The sequence below is a fragment of the Chelonia mydas genome, chromosome 1, assembly GCF_015237465.2.
Source record: "Chelonia mydas isolate rCheMyd1 chromosome 1, rCheMyd1.pri.v2, whole genome shotgun sequence".
Classification (NCBI taxonomy): domain Eukaryota; kingdom Metazoa; phylum Chordata; order Testudines; family Cheloniidae; genus Chelonia; species Chelonia mydas.
The window spans coordinates 98,813,061-98,830,918 of NC_057849.1; the positions used below are offsets into that span (position 1 = coordinate 98,813,061).

Below are 17,858 nucleotides of genomic sequence, written 5' to 3' on the forward strand. Positions count from 1 at the left end.
GGAGATAAGGGAGAACTGATCAGATAATCCCCTACCCTCACCCCCGGAAAATGTTTGTGTAAATAGGGGGAAATAAATTTGTCAGATTTCCATTGAAAATTTCTACTTTTTGTCAAAGCTGTTTTTCAATTAAAACTTGAATTTTTCTGTGGAAAGCAGACACTTTTTTCATGAAAAGCTTTGTTTAGTTACTCTCATTCCACCCCCAATTTTCTATTGAAAAACTGTTTAAATGGAAAAGCCCTAAGACGGTCTGCAATGGAGCTTGTCATAGAAAAGCAGGGCAATGAACTAGCCATTGTTGTTCCAGAAAAGCAATTCTACACAAGTGAGCATGCCCTGTCATTTGGGTTTTATTATTTAAAATAATATTTATAGTATAAGTCTCTCCTTCTCTAAAGACACTTGTCTACTAGGACTCCATGGAGTTCAGTTTCTGCAGTCATGGACTGGATGGACCAAGACTGGAATAAGAAGATAAGCTATGCTCTGTTGGATTCTCCATTCTTCTCCTCCAGCACAAGTTAATACACCCTGAAGCAATGCTGTGTTGCTCTGTTTCCTGAAGTGCGCTTCAAAACCTTCCTTTGGGTAGATTCAGGGTCCAGCTGTACTCAAGAAACTCTTATGAACTAGCAATGCATTATAATACACCTTTACAACAATGCTCTAGCAGCATTTGTGCTCTCCAGGGTCATTGGGAAGCAGTGGGATCAAGCACCAGCACGAAAGCAAAAGGCACCTCTATGGATTTCTCCTGGGGATCCCCCAAGTTCCACAGGTTAAGTGGGGACAAATTATGCTCCATCCTCACCTCTGTCCCCTAAGGATTCCTATGAAAATGTTGAGTTTGATGCTGCAAGTAGCTGATCTGGCCCTTATCCAGCAAAGCATTTTAATATATGATTAACTTTAAACACATAAGTAGTCCCATTGAAATCAAAACTTAGACTTTTATCTCATTTGCCTGGGTTATTTCCACATTAGTTAACAATTTTGTTGTTGATGCATGAGCTGTAATGGAATCTAGCTTGCGCTCTCATAGGTCTATTTACTCTGTGGTGCTAAAAGGAACAATAAGTTGTTAAAACTTTTTTTTTTTTCTAAAGTAAGCAGATAGGGATGAGTTCATACAGGTTTTTGAGTAAGATGGTACTATTTTTGTCTAGTCAATTTTGAGTTCGGAACTGCACTTTTAAAGGATGGGGCATGAGGACTGGCACAGACAATTGTAAATCAGAGAAGGAAGGCTAGTGGAAAAAGGTTTATAGGCGAGGAAAGTATACTTAGTACATGAAAAGGGGGGAATTGCTCCAAGAATAGGGAGCAGCATGAAATAAGATATGAAGTTGGGAAAAGCCACAGGAAGCATTAAGGAGTGAGGATGGCCTGAGCATAAATGGGAGGATTGGGCTCAGACTAGGACTGCCTATATTTTCCTTTCTTCTGACTGTTTGAAAAGCTCATGATCAATTGACAGTCCTATCCCTGTTGGCCTGCATGCTTCTCCTGTCTGGATGTGTGAAATGGGACTCACTTTCATCCTGTTGTTTGCTCTTCAATGTACTAAGGTTGCAGGGACTGCAGTAGCTTCAACTGCTTGGGAAGGCTCTTTGAAACAACCAGTTAAATTTTCATCTGAATTGTTGGAGAAATCTGGATGTTACATTGCATTCTTTTCCCCTCGCTTTTGCCCAGAGACCACAATGTTTCTGAACACTTGTCTCCTATTCGAGGGGCACTGTATTGTGATTAACCCATTGAGTAGGCTCCATTAGTAACTGTTTCTGAAGCTTTTTATCCATAGATCAATAGCAAAATTTGACATCCTTTGAGATTTTACTCCCTTTTGTTGATATAGGCTAGTGTTAACAATATACTTATGTTTGTAATACTATTTTAGGAGCTTACAATATAATTTTGTCTCCGTCCATTGATTTTTAGCTTCTTTTATTTAACTAACTTCATTTTTGTATTTCTCACAATACCTGAAATGATTGGAGCTTCATCCCCATATCCTTCATAAATACAATTTTAAAAAAATAAGTAGTGGAGATTTTAGAAAAAAGCTAGTTACTGTGTTCAGTGTTTGAAATAACATTCTCCCCATATTTATAATACAGCTAATTTTCTAGAAAGGAATGTTCATTTCTGTTTTCAGCATGCGCTTTGCTAGAGTGCTTCTTTTTTGTGTTTAATTTGGTGAAACATTTACATTTGAACTCTATGTAATGAAATCTGAGGTACACAGATGACAGCACAGGCATCTGATAGTGGCATATAAAAAGGCCAAATATATTCACTTGTTTGTTAATAGCAACATATTCTACTAGGTTTTGGCAGATAAGCATGACAATGCTTTGTGGCTGAATGAAAGAGAGTGCTCCATTCAAAGAAGAAATCAAAAGGTTGTGGAAGAGGCACCAAGGTGAGTATAAACTTCTTTCCTTATACGTTTTTATGAGCATTGATTATGCTTTGGAAAGCTGCTACTTTTACATATTGTACAAATTTGAACAATTTTTATTCCATTAAAAAACACCGTAAAGACAAGTAGTAGTGTTTAAGTAACCAATGTAATTCTGATGCAGAATTTAGCATTGCAATATTCTGATCTAGCTTCACAGTGTTCACTCTGTCAAGTTATTGCAGTTTTTATTCATAATCTTGTATAAAATAGATAGTAAGAGTACTGATCAAGTATTTTAGACATACACACAGAAATTTTCTCATTTTGTGATAGCCTCCTACCAGTGAGTACAGAAGCAAAATGAAGTCTCAAACTCACTGTTCCTGAAGACATTCATTTGCTACATTAATTGATAGGATAGCAGAATCTGGCTCTGTTTCTCAAGTGTTGAGTAGTACCTTACTCCATAGCAAGTCCCAATCAAATTAATGACCTGTCGTAATTAGGAGTCCAGTACCTCCACCTGCTCAATGTTTTTAACTCCATTGATTTTAGTAAGAGTTGAGGCACATTAGCTCTTCACAGGATTGGGTCTTAAAAGCTGTCTAATACATCGTCTTATAACATACTGCAAAGGTGTTCACCAGAAAGAATATATGGGGGAAAAAAAAGAAAGTGGGAAAACCTGGATTGCTCAAAATCAGGAGGATGCCCCAAACTGCATTTAATTATCTATTATTAAATGCAACCACGTTTAGGTCTGAACTTGCAGTTGTTCAGTAGTGCAGAACAGCATTGTAGAACAATTTAGGGTGTGATGACCACATCCAATGGGCATTTAGGATCATTTTAGGTTACTTGAGTTAAAATTTGATTATGGCCATAGAGCCAACTCTCCCCATCACTTACAAATAGCATTTAGGACCTTGAGTTTGTATCTGATCTGACAGACAGTAATTTTAAGTGCAGGATATCCCATAACACAATACACTGGTTGAGCACAGACTCAGAGGAAAAAGTGCTACCTTGATTAATCATGGTCACTTCTTGCAACACCTGTGTGTTCCTCAAAGGCCTCCCATTCAAGAACCTGACTTTCTTTCAGTCGTGAGATTTGATTGCTTAAGATCGCAAGATAGCGCAGCTGCTGAGGACAGAATGGTAATCGATGGAGTTCTAGTCTACGACTAGGACTACTCGGTGCTATGGTAATACAAATAACAATAACAATAATTTTGAAACATGGAGACTGCCATAGTGTGTTACAAACTGAACCTGAAATTTAAAAAATGATTATAGTATAACTTCCAAACTCCATGGAATCATCAAAGAAGGGAATTCTCATTGACAGTTTAGTGTAGCTGTGGCATAAAATTATGTTTCAGATGTAACAATGCTCCTCAGTTCTCAAAAGTAATTTGCTTTATATCTGAATGAAGGGAGCAGGAATATTTTGGAAAATATTTTGTATTAAAGTTGCATTGATGAACAGAGATGCTATTGGGATGGGGAGTAACATTTTGCCCATGTGTCCATCCCTGAGGCTGTAGAAACAATAAAACAAGTCAATTGTATTGTCTTTAATTGGCTGCATGATAGTTTGAAGAAGGTCTCATAACTGAAATGTCACATCTGATCATATTTTCTCTTTTTGATGCTTTTATCTTGTGAAGTCTTTTTATTCTGCAGCCTTCATGCTGCCAGAGGAACTATTTAGTTAACAGTAACAGGTATATGAGGTGGAGAAGGAGTTGAAGTCACGTTTAAAATGTTTCATTTTTAAGTCGTGTGTGATTAGGTTGGAGAAAGGGCTGTTTAGGGTGTATTGAGAGGAGGGGGTGAATTGTTTAAAAGGGAGAGAAACAATGTATGTAAAAAGTAAAGGCACTGAAGGGAATAGAAAACCTCAGTTAATTAACCTAGCTGATTGCAGAGATAATCCAGTCATTTTAGTGTATAAAGCTTAACCACATGGCATAGATCAAGTTTAGCAGTGTGACACTTCTGTTCCATTCTTCTGCGGCAGCAGGAGGCAAGAAGAGAGATCTCAGACATACATTTAGCAAATACAGGAAGATATTACTGTAGTACAGGGAAGTAACTGTCCTTTTATCCATATGAGAAATAATAATGCTTGTTCTTGAAAAGGAATACCAAGGCTATAATTCCAAATTGGAAATATACTGCCCTTCATAAACCATTCAAACTGTGCTCTGTGATTGATGACATCAACAGAAGACCCTTTATTGAATTATAGCTTGTTGCTATGCATTATTCTGTTACTGAAACAGAATAATAGACCCTCATCTCTTTGTATTACCAGTGCATAACCATGCCTTGGTAAGATGTGTTCATTGCTTCCCTCATCCCTTTGTTTCTTGTGATCTCACCAGAGGTGTTAGAGCAAAGACTGATACCTTTTCTGAAATCAGACATTTTGTTTTCAGATTCTTTTGTTATATGTAGCCAGCAAAGAGGGTCTTTTTCCCTAAATCTAGAGAGCTTCTTTTAACGTGCCAAAAGTCTCTGGTTTATTGTCCATAAGAATCCACCTATATTACCACTCTAGGAAGGACTGAGGCCAAAGTAGTATTTTACCTATAAAGGAATGGTCTCCCCATTGTCTCTGGTTAGTCCAAAACCATACCTCACTTTTCTTTTGCTTGAGTCCAGTATAACTCATTTTCTTGCACAAACTCTCTAAGCATTCATCTTCTAAACATTTTTCTTTCAGTTAAAAGTCTTAGGAAATACTGTAAACTAAGGCCCTGATCCAGCTTTTGACTCTGTCTGGCCAGTTCTCTGTGGTCATGTGGCACCCCACTGACTTTAGTGGGGCTCCAAGCAACTACAGGGGTCCTCCTGTGTGGTACTCTTTGCAGGGGTGGGGCCTAATTCAGGAAGACAAGCCACAGATGCACAAAACTCACTGTTGGAGTTGGCTGACTAATTCCCCCTCTAGGCACCATGCACTTTTTTTTAATCCAACTGTCTATAAGCAAAGAAATGACTTAAAGCAAAAACATTCTTAAAAGTGGCCAGGTGTGGGCTAAAACTGATTCTCTATTATCTTTTTATATTTTATTTTCTTGATTGTAGTTCTGACATTTTCCTAAAATAAATGGCAACAAGGGTGTAATAAATATTTTTGCTTACTGCTGTTTTGTTTCTAGTAAGGGACAAATCTGATCTTTTATTTAAGATCATGTACAAGGTTCAGCATCTCCTGCAGAAAACCTTTCCATTGCTTTAGTAAAAGCCACAAGAGTTTGCCTAGCTGGATAGGTTAATCTAAATCTGAACTACTTGTGTAGTGGAGAGGAATCATCAGAATATATGTGTTCTTGAGTTTGTAAATTCAGTGGCCTATTGGAGGTGACGTATTTAGTTTCCTGGGGTGAGGAAGCTTGACTGTTGGGGAGCAGTCTCAGCAATGGCTCCTGAGGGAGTAGCTGAGCTGCACTTCGGGGCAGAAGAACAATGCTGAATGGTGGCCATGCTGTGTTGAAGGGAATGAATCAAAATCAGAAAGCCACACAACTAAAACTTGCAGTTTAAGGGTAAAGTTGAGAGAGAAGATTTAGGATCTGAAGGTGGAAGCTGCAAACTGTTATTGGTTATCAGATTCAATATTGTGCATGTCCTAGTCTTCTTTCATCACAACCTTGCCTGCATACAAGAAAATCAAATGAAAACAAAAACAAAACACAGTACAGATTCTCATTCAGACTTTACGAACTTCCAAAGTTTATCATAACTTGGATTACAGAGCACATAGCTATGAAACATCCAGATAATTATATTTCAAACAGATGCAGAAAACCACAACCATAGGATTTGCTCTCGTTTATCTAGGCAGTAATATTTCCATAGTGTAGCTATTGTCTGCAGGCTTCATTATTGTCCAGAATTTTCTTTAATGTTGATTTTTAATAATTAGATGTGCTCTCCAAATAACTGATGACTTTTTAGGTTATATTGTTTTTCAAGATCTCAGTGTTGTACAATGTGTATGTTGATTTAATTTATACCTTGAAAGCATTTTCCTGTAATTTGTCTTGAAGGTACTCTCAGTACTGACATGCATTAATACTGGTTTCCAAGAGTGCTGGATGCTGCATTTAACCTTTATTTTTTAAAGCAATTTAGAATGAAATAATCTGTTCGTTCTAAAGTTGTGCTAATCTTCTGAGCATGGATGGAAGTACAGGAATTAATAGTCTGTTTCCAATTTTAAGGAAAATTAATTTGGAGTAATATAGGGTGTGAATTTAAAGCACAATATTAGCTCCCTATACGGTTAAAACTAATTCAGAATAAGGCACTCTTATTCCAGAATAAGAGTGTCTACACAGGGAGTTAATCAGGAAAAGCTCTTCCAGAATAACTCCTGGTGTAAATAAGCCCTTAACTTGTTTATTCAATAGTAGAGAGATAATATAGTGCATTTGACTGACCAGAAGTGGTGTCCTATTTAATTTACATGGGTTTTTTTTTTTTTGCCCTCTTTTGTATGTAGCTTAAGAAAAGGATACAATTCTGTTTTTCTAACTAAAGAAAGGCACTTTTTCTGAATTTGTAGCACTTTTCTGGACCCTGAGACACGAAGAGCAATGGGAGAACAAGCAGTAGCTCTTGCCAAAGCTGTAAAATATTCCTCTGCTGGAACTGTAGAATTCCTTGTGGACACCAAGAAGAATTTCTACTTTTTGGAAATGAACACTAGACTTCAGGTAAGAAAAACAACTGTTCAGATTCAGAGACAGGATTATTTAAAATAAAATTATATATATATCTATATAAATCCCTCCAAACATAGAGCCTGATCCTGTAAAGATCTACATATGAGTAACTTTACACTGATGTTAATAGGTCTACTCGCATGAGTAAGCTAATGTGCCCAAATCTTTGCGGGAATGGGGCCCTTGTAGAGCACATAGAAATGAGCATTCAGTGCGTTGCTCTTTGTTACACTTGACCTAAAGACCTTGCAGGAGGTCACAGTTAAGTGCTACTGTGAGTTCACAGTAAGTGGCTAAAAAGAAAAGGAGTACTTGTGGCACCTTAGAGACTAACCAGTTTATTTGAGCATGAGCTTTCGTGAGCTACAGCTCACTTCATCGGATGCATAGCTATGCATCCGATGAAGTGAGCTGTAGCTCACGAAAGCTCATGCTCAAATAAACTGGTTAGTCTCTAAGGTGCCACAAGTACTCCTTTTCTTTTTACGAATACAGACTAACACGGCTGTTACTCTGAAACCAGTAAGTGGCTAGCCACTGTGTTTTGATACTTTTCCCTCTTGGTAACAGAAATTTCCATGTATTTTTCATGCTTTGGTGAAAGTTTGTTGAGTTTTACCAGCAAGGTGATTAAACTACACAAAGATGTCAGAAATAAAAACATTGAATACTATTTTAAGTCATGAATATAGTACAAAAATACTAAAAAAGGATAGTTCTGTGGATTTCAAGTGGTGTTTGCACTTAATTGTGGAATTGATAATGTGAAATAGAAATGGCTGGGAATAATCCCTTTTTAAAAAGTTATATTTTTTATTAAAGGTTCCTGTTTAATAGCCAGTGTGTCAAAAAAAACCACTATTGATAAGCTTTCTTCTGCTGCTACTTTAACATACCAATAATAGCTATATAAGGAAACAGGGTGCATATCTTAAAATCTGTGTAGCATTCGTGAAGATATGACAACATAACTTGCCAAATCTCATGTAAACAAGTAAAATATTCTCCCCCTTCTTCTCCCCCTTCCCCCATGATATTGAAGCGTTAAAGATTAGCAGTTCATTTTCTGTATCTAAAAAGAACCAAAATGTGAAACGATGCAATAGGAACAATAAAATTTGTTCAAATTGCAGCAGCTTTTTAACTCACTAACTGGGCCAGATTCTGCCTGCTTCTTTATACAGGTCTGCAGTGATGGGGAGGGTAAAAGGAGCTCCTCCTAATTCCATTGTCCATGCTCAACCTGCATAAGGGCCAGGCACATTTGTAGAGAATGGAGCACAGGGACCACACCCTTAGGTTGGGAAGGGGCACAGAGGAGGTGGTGGGGCCTGTCAAGCTGTCTGGAGTGGCTCATGAGCATGAGTAATAACCTCAGGGCATACTGAAGAAGCATGGCAGAAACCCCAAATTGGTTGAGAGTTCTCGTTTATCTTACCACCCAGGCAAGCTTGCCTTTGTGTTAGTCCCTTAAAACAAAAATCACAACAATATTCAGATTACTCCCAGTCCCAAAGGAGGTGTCACTTACCCCAGGTCAGCTGCACCTTAGCTCCTACACCAAAGACAACACTTGTAGTCAGTCCTATAATAAACTAACTACAGATTTATTAACTAAGAAAAGAAATGAGTTATTTACAAGGTTAAAGCAGGTAAACACACACACACACACACACACACACACGACACAGTCTAGGTCCCAGAAAGTAATAGAAGCTGCTGTAATATGCAAGCTTTATAATTTCTCTAGGGCTAACCCAGGCCAAGCACTGGGGAACGCTTGCTTATGCTTAAAGATCTTTGCCCATCAGAGTTCAAGCAGCATAGAGATCATCAGTTCCTTCTTGTCAGGGATTTTTATTCTTTTCCCTCAGCATTCAAGCTGATGGGACACGTCCACCTGCAGGTCTCTTCTTCATGAGTGTGGTGGGGAGCAATCAACAGAGTCTTTGTCCTTTGATGTTTCACAATGGCTCAGTTGGTTTCAATGGGCCTGTGACATTCTATACCTTGGGGGAGTGTACTGTAACCCCCGTATTCGTCATTTTCATATAATCGTGATCTTGCATATAAAGCATGCCTTGTAAGGTATCGGGGGAAAGGTTATGATCTTCTGAAAGTCATTTTTCTATCCATATATGTATATCATTAATGCATATGAAGTTATGAGAATTGTGTTGTATGGTTGTCACTAAAACGTGCCTTAAGTTGGGGAATCAGCCAGATATTAGCTCCCCAGAGGCAACAGCAAGGAAAGTAACCAACACCCAGATGGGTTTCAAACAACCAATCAACAACCATTGTCCAGCAAGGGAGGTACAATTCAGTGACTCACCTGCATAAGGCCACACCAGGGGAATTGCTCAACCTTGCCTGGAGACTCAGCAATGCCCCCAGACATGCCTGGACTTGTGCTCCCCAAGCACATGGGACTGAGGTTATAAAACAGAATACAGTGGCCACATGCTGGGCTTTTCTCCTTCACCCAACTGCACTGCAAGCAACAAGGACACTCTGAAGACTCCAACTGAGGGGACTGGCTCAGATTTCAAGGGTGAAATCTGTATACTACGGACTGCAATATACAGTGGGATGAGGAAAACTGTTTAATCTAGATGTTGCCCAGTCTAATAGGGTTGAAAGTTTGGACTGCATGCTTATATTTTCTTTTCCTTTGGTAACTAACTCTGACTTTTGCCTATCACTTAATATCACTTAAAATCTACCTTTTATAATCAATAAATTTGTTTAACTGTTTATCTTTACCAGTGAGTTTGTTTGAAGTGTGTGGCAAATCTGCTCAGGTTTTGCAAGGGCTGGTGTATATTCACTTTCCATTGACGAAGTGGTGAACCAATTAATAAATTAGAACTGCTCATCCTGAGCATTGCAAGACAGTATATTCCTGAGGTACAGTGCTGGGAGCTGGGGGGTTTTGGCCCTGGTGCCTTTCTCTGTGTGATTCATGAATGACTCTGGGAGCATTCATGCAATCTAGCCGAGTGTGGGGCTCCACATGCTTTTGTGCTGGGTGATCACAGAGCCTGGAGGGGTGTGGTGCTGGTCACTATGCTTGTTAAAGACAGCCCAGGCTGGAGAGAGTTGAGGAGGCACAGCGGTCCCACAGTCCCAGGCTGCACCCCGGGGATTCCGTCACAGGGCCTTCTTGTGTGCAGGACCTAGCATCTTCTGTAGGAAGCCAACATTTTACATTATTTAATGCTTCTTTCCTGCTTCATGAGTTATACAGCTACAGAGGCTTACAGTGCAAACACTCAATATAGCCTTATAACATGAAGTAAAGATGTTACATGAGATTAATACATGCAGCATCCTACAAGCATTTCATAAAGTCTAAACACTTTTTTGAATACCTATTTAAATAATAATACTAAAACACAGGGGAGCCAGACCGGTTTCCAGCTATACATTCATCAGTGTTCAGTTGGGGCCTAGGAGCCTTGGCATGAGCTGGCACCTGATCTGCCAGCATTATAGGCCATAAACCTATCTTCCCTTCCAAAAGCCTGCACTGGAGAGAAGGCTGCACCCTATAACACTGATCTTCCTACACTACAAGGAGTGCTTTTTTGGTGCCTGCCCTGATATTGTATAGCTCTGCACTGCTGTTACTATGACTATGTCTAGCAGGCACAATTTAGCCCTATGTCAGATTTGATGAGAAGTGGTAAGGATTAATCACTAGACAAGTTGCCAATTTATTGGCCATTAAAGTGCTAGTAAACGCTTGTTTCTTCTGTATATACATTCTATACATTTATAATTCCCAGTTTGTCTAGCATTTCATATAAAGCTTCTGATAAATCTTTTTATGATTATGAAAATTCATATATGATACAATCCTAACCTGATGCCAACAGGGATACAGGATCCTAAATTTTCTCCTTTAACACAGTGTTCATTATCTATTAAGGTGTTAGGCTGAAATACAAATGTGATCAGTAAAGTACCCATGTGCTCAATTCTGTCTGTAGCTTTTTTTTTTTCATCATTGTATGTCTGTCGGTTTTGCGCTGTAATATGTGGTGGTAAAAATCTTCCAATTCCTCAACATCAAACTCATTCAGTTGTGAATATCTCCAAATTGACAAGAAAAAAGCCATCAGAATGGATTGAATGCCATCTTTAGAAACTTTAAAGACTTCTTTCAAATATTGTGTAAGCAGTTTGAGAGGTCCCTCTAATAGTAGACCCATTCTTTCCAAGTCTTAAGAAATTTACTAACCTTAAATTACAATACTTATGTACTTTCTCTAATTCTACTATCTATTTTGGCTCTGTATTATCTGTAATTAGCATTTCAGTTTGAGGCTGGAGGGTAGCAATTTTCTTTGTTTCTTCTCCAAGCTTTCCCAATTGATCTGTCACTTTTCCCAGCTCTCAAACTTGAGTTTCTGTTCCACGAACAGATATGTAACTAGCATCTAGTTTTTGCTCCCTTCTATTATGAGCCAAACATAGACACTCTAATGAACGATCTCCAAATTTAACTTTAGAACCAGGAGAGTCTCCAGATGTCCATGTATTTGCACTCACTTTTATTGGTACATGCTTCAGCTTTCTGCCTCTTGTACCTTGTAATTGCTTATGAATCAGGATTGCTAGTGAGTTTACTCTTTCTGCTAGTTTGTGCAGAGCTCCCTGTATTTAGAGAAACTTTTCTTGAGGGTCAGTTTATTAATAGGTTAAAGTGTGCCAAGCCTACCCTTGGGCACACTTCAGGCATTATTCCCTTTACCTTTTGGCATCCTCAAAATTCATCCTAAATAAAATGTGCAGTTATGTCACAGCCTTCATTTAGCCCAGAATCAGTCCCAGCTAGGGACTGATTGGGAATTTTTCTGCTATATGTTTTTTTGGTCAGAAAATGCTGATTCATGTAAACTGAAACTTTTAGTGGAAACATCTGTTTCAACAAAACTGACGTCAGGAAGGTTTCTCAGGTCTGGGATTGGGTGTAGGGAGGAGGAGAAAGAGACTGATCCATCTCACAATTGCTAATAGCAGTGGTTAGGTCACTCACTTGGGTTGTGTGAGTGCCCAGGTTCAAGTTACTGCTCTGCTTGATTTGGGGTAAGGACATGGTCTCCCACATCCCATGCGAGTACCCTAATCACTAGGCTATACAGTCTCTCTCTCTCTCTCTCTCTCTCTGGCCCAGTGAATAGTTAATTATTTACACAAAGCAGAACAGTTCCAGAAAAGAGATTGAGAAAGACATTATAATAGGCAGTAGCCTGGTGATTAGGGCACTCACCTGGGATGTGGGGGACCCAGGTTCAGGTCCTTACGCTAAACTGGATAGAGCAGGGTCTCACATCCCAGGTGTGTGTCCTAACCACCAAGCTGCTGGCTATTCTGGCGTGGGTTGGTGTTAACTACATTGGGGCAGATCCTTTCCTCTGTTCCAAACTCTTTATGCTGCCTACTTACCTTCCTTAGGCATGTTGAGCATAGTTCAGAAACATCTGCAGTGTGTCTTACCCTATCATGTGGTTTTTAAATTTTTTGAGGGAGGTGCTATCTTTTGATCAATTCCTTGGGAAGATTCTTTTTTACCACACAATCTTGTAAACAAGCACAAATAAAGGATGTTTATGTTTTTTTATTTCTGTGCTAAATGTTGCAATACAGTATGAAGTTGGGAGACAGAAAACCAGTGTACCAGCAGTATGATTTCTATTATAATTTAGATGAATTGTTTGTTACAGATGTTTTATTCTCAATCAGTGGTTCAGGGAAAGTGAATTATTATTTGCTGTCAGCAGAAAAATTTTACACCTAACTGTCCTGCCATATGCTGATGACTACAAGAGGATCTGAGATCAGCTAATTTTGTTAGAGAATAAATCATTCTTGCTATCATGCAGAAAGTATACAGACTTAGATGCTTCCCATATCAGTTACAAGTGAGCTTGCTATGTATTGTCATGTACTACGCATTTGGAATAGCTTTCAGGCAGAGTTACCACTGTTAGGAGCAGAGCATATGTTGCATATTTGATCCTTTATAGTCACTCGAGGAGTGCATTGGTTTGTGTTACTTAGTTGTCATTTGGTTAATAAAAAGTAGTCATAATCAAGAATAGTGTCAACATGCTTTGAAATAAATTAAAAGCAGAATCTCAGCTCTACAACCTTCCTAGCTTGAGAGCTGTGTCAAAATTTCCCTTTCTAGCAAACACATTCAAAATGATTGTTTTTCTTGCTTTAGGAACACTTCAGTTGAAATATTATTTCTATTAGGCTTTAGATCTAGAGACACTAATGCTTGTGAATAAGGCGTATATGTAATGTAGAGGTGTACAATGTTGCTAAATTTCCTCTAATTATCTGATGAGGGCAAAAAAGGTTTTCAAAATGTTAGAAGTAATTGTAGTACTTCAAATTCAGAAACATAACCATTTAATTTATGGAAAATATATTATGGGATTGCCCAAGAGATGACAACAGTTATTTAAGCAATTTAGTGTGTATAATCCAGGGATTTAGGCCAATCTGTATACATACAGTGTCGTGATTTTTTTTTAAACCAGGTTTGTTTGATATAATATTAAAAGGTTATTTGTATAAACAGACTCAGAATGAGATGGAAAATATTGCATATAGATCATGAGAAGTGATTGTGATGTTCTCTTCTCATGTAACAATTCTGTTGAATATTTTTATAGCACACAATTTTAATTTCTTATTTAGGAAAAAAGAGGAGTTGTGGTTAGATAGAAGAAGGGAGCATTAGTGTATCATGTTTGTGTCAGGTTTACTAGAAGAAAGTTACATGTCTGTCTCTGTGGTAGTGCTTCCATGTTTATTTCCATTATAGCCTGTTCCAGATCTATCATATGTAAGCATGTTGTTTAAGTTTAACTTAAACGTGCAAGCCCTGAGATTGTTTACTAAATGTCCATAACATGTATAAAAGTGTTGTCCAGCAGCAAAATTCTTGTTTCTCTTGTCAAAGTATGAACAATTTCTGGAAAATGTCATGCTATAGTTATGGTATGGCATACTACTGACAACACTCAGTGCAAATCTTTAAAGCTATGATTTTACATTTGAGGAATTTTGTCCATCCTTACATGTGTCTGTATTTTGTTTGCTTGTTTTTTTGCTGACCTGATGAAGACCGTTGAAAAGAGAGAGAGGGAGACATACCTTCCAGAATAGCTAATAGTCCAGATTTTAGGGTACTCACCTGGGATGTGATAGACATAGGTTCAAGTCTCTACTCTGGATTTCCAAGTGCTGTTGCCAGAAAATTATATTCTGTCTTACATTTTTTTGTTTTTTAAAAGAAAATTCAACACAGCCTATGAATGTAAGTGTTCTGGAAATGGCTTTTGACCGGTCTGCTGCAACTGTTGACTGTTTTATGTCCGTATAGCACAATAATGGGAAAAATATCCTTGCAAAGTAAAATTGACAGAACAGAATTCCATATCTAGGTAGTAGATCTACCAAAACACCAAAAACGTCAGGCGGAGCAGGTACTTGAATCTGGGTCTCCCATGTTGCAGGTGAATGCCCTGACCAGTGGGCTGTTAGCCATGCAGGGGTGGGTTAGTCTGTCTGTTTCTTTTGTGAAAAATTTTGAAAGGTCTCGGGTTTGTCCTGATGCAGAAAGGGAAAATATCTTAAAACCTTGACAGTTTTCATGGGATGGGAAACTGATTTTTGTCCAACTCTTGTAATGAACTCAGTGTAAATAACTAGATAGATACAACTAGAAGTTGTGTTTTCTGCTACCTGTAGCAAATCCCTGAGAAAGTAAGTGATAGTTTTTGTTGGCTGGTATGTTGTTTTTTGTGGGGGAGGTGAGGTGGGTGGGAAGGGGTGGTTGTCATTGTATCAGAAGACTGCAATATTAAGAAATGTGAAGTGTCTCAAAGTAAAATTTCAAATGACTACAACTGCAATTTGCTGAGGCATGTTGTTCAGGTTTCTTAATGTTGCATTGCTGCATTCATTTTGCGTAGTCCACCAGACAGGCATCAGATGGGAAAGGCTTTCAGTTGTTACTAACCTGGGCTGGGTTTAAACTACTGACCGAGAGGTGAAAGGTTTCTTCTCCTGTTACCAATCCCCTAAGCCTCCCAGAATCCAGTCTTCACAAAGTTTATGCCGGCTGTCCATGCCTGTTGGGCCGGAGGAAAAGGTGATTTTCCTGCCAGACAAGACTCCTTTACACAGGAGGGTCAGCTGACAACAGTTAACTAGATTTTGCCATGCTCTTGCCTCTTTAATGCAACTTCCATTATATAGCCACTAGCTGTTTGCTGCTTCTCAAACTCTCAGAAAGAACTACAGAAAAACGTTGCGAATTGTTATTGACAGAAGAGACTGCATTGTTTCCAAAGTCACTGAACCTGATGGATGCCGTTAATAGAGCTGCCAACACATGGAATAATGTCTCAGGCCATGTCTATACTAGCACTTATGTCGCAAAACTTTTGTCACTCGGGTGTGAAAAAAATACACCCCCTCCCCCCTGAGCAACATGAGTGTTTATGCCACCAAAACTTGTGTGCACACTTGTGTGCTATGTCGGTGGGAGACACTCTCCCGCTGATAAAGCTACCACCGTGCATTGAGGTGGTTTTATTATATCGACAGGAGATTTCTCTCCTGTTGGCATAATGTGGCTACACGAGTGCTCTTACAGCGGCACAGCTGTAAGCTTGTAAGCACAGATGTGGCCTCAGATATGATACCACCACGTGCCGGTAATAAAATATATCAGAGTGGAAAACAAAGGAAATTTTTTTTTGACATTGAGAATAAGCCTGAGAAAGAAACCAAAGAGTTTATTAGTTTTAGTTGTTTGGATATGAAGAATATTTCAGAATGTGACCACAGCCAGCTTAGTTAGAGGACTTCAGGAGGACTCAGAGATTATTGCTGAATATAATGCAAGCAAGAGGAAATAGAAGCTCTAGAAAGAAAGGTATAAGAGTCTTTATCAAATGTGAAATGGGAAGGAAATTCTGTAGAATTAACAGACTGTCAGGATTTTTGAATGGCAGGATTTTAGTTTACACAGAAATCTTGAAATTTTGAACAAGGAAATGTGTTGGATTTTCAAAGGCTACTTGTCAGAAAATTATACTTTTTTAAAAATTGAACACAGCCTATGAATATAAGCATTCTGGAAATGACTTTTGACCTGTCTGCTAACTATGGGATGTTACATGTCTGTACAGCACAGTAATGGGGGGAAAATCCTTGCAAAGTAAAGTTGACAAAACAGAATTCTTAAATTTCAAATCTATGTGGTAGATCTTCCAGAACATCAAAATGTGGAAAGTTTTATGGTTATCATGAGAAGAGGACTTAGTAGCTCATTATAATTGCATATGCAAAGAGATCTTTTCGAAGAGTCAGCAGGTACTGGAAAGTTTTGTTAAAGTATTTGCTACAAGAGGTCTTTACTAATTTTGATATAAAACAACAAGAGACACCCATTTGTACACTTTAGAAGCAGATCCTCAGCTGGTGTAAACTGTCATAGCTCCACTGAAGTCAGCTTCAATTAGCTGAGGATCTGCCTCTGACAAATACTTAAAAAATACAATAGATTGAAAAGAAGTAGCAACCCATACTGTATAATAATAAGTAACTAGGCAGGACAAATAATAAACCAAATTCCCCACTTATAATATTTTCTTTTTCAGACCCCCCACTCATCCCTGAAGGGATGTGCTTGGCCAAATTTCCTGAAGGCCAACAGATGTGGGCTTTTGTGAACCAAAGCTGAGGAAGTGCATTCCAAAGGAAAGAGGTCCTTACAGAAAACACCTTGCCAGGAACCCTCTCTCCTTCTTCCTTTTCTTTTTTAATTCTGCGTGTGGGTCCAGCTGGGTGTGCCTCTGCTGGTCACAGCTCAGGTCGTATGTCATGACTTCACATAATTATTTTCAGTAATTTATGTGGGCCAGATCATCAGCTGGTGTAAACTGATGTAGTTCCACTGAAGTCAGTGCAGCCCTAGTGATTAAACCATCAGAGGATCTGGTCCTATGTCTATATACATTACATACTTCCCTTTGTCCCCATTCAGGAAAGCATTCTGGGATACATTTTCTATGAATGTGGTCTTGCAAATGTTGGGATTGGTGTATGTGAGACTGAGTGTGAGTTTTTAAAAGCAGTATTAGCAGTCAAGAACACGTGAGGTACCTAAATATAAGTACACTGCTGTAGCTCTCCTGCTTTCCAGCTCTTCAATATAAAGAACATAGGGTTACTGAAATAAAAAGCATCTGACCTTGGAATGGTTTATCCAGAATGTATCTTGTAAAATGTTAGTTGGTTTAGGGTAATGAAAATTTATTTTGTTGACTAGGGAGAGCCCATAAGATCCCAAGTAAATCATATGCTTTTGTATACTATGCCATAATTTGAAAGCTTTGGGTTATTGATTTGCATGTAAAGAGGTATATGCCATTGCTATAACCAAGGAAAGACTTTCCGCAGAAAGGATGACATATTACTTTTAATCCCATTGAAATTCAGATTCTCTGCACCACTGTGCTCTATTCAGATACTCCCGCTAATTTGTAAGTAACATGATGCCATTTGAATATACGGGCATAAGTGTGGTGTAGTAGAAAATCATGTGTGTTTACTGATGGGTGTGAACACCTCAGAACAGCTAGACCATTTACTTCTTGAAGTTATTCATCTGT

General features: G+C 38.5%; 1 protein-coding gene across 9 annotated transcripts in view; it reads left to right on the forward strand.

Annotated features, from left to right (window-relative positions):
- Nucleotides 1–17,858, forward strand: part of PCCA (propionyl-CoA carboxylase subunit alpha) — a 391,797-nt gene that overhangs the window by 145,064 nt on the left and 228,875 nt on the right. For all 9 annotated transcript variants that reach the window (XM_037896419.2, XM_043535149.1, XM_037896417.2 and 6 more), the window contains 2 exons: nucleotides 2,334–2,428; nucleotides 6,993–7,143. In XM_037896419.2, coding sequence (XP_037752347.1) covers nucleotides 2,334–2,428; nucleotides 6,993–7,143 — 246 coding nt within the window. The remainder of the gene's footprint in view (nucleotides 1–2,333; nucleotides 2,429–6,992; nucleotides 7,144–17,858) is intronic.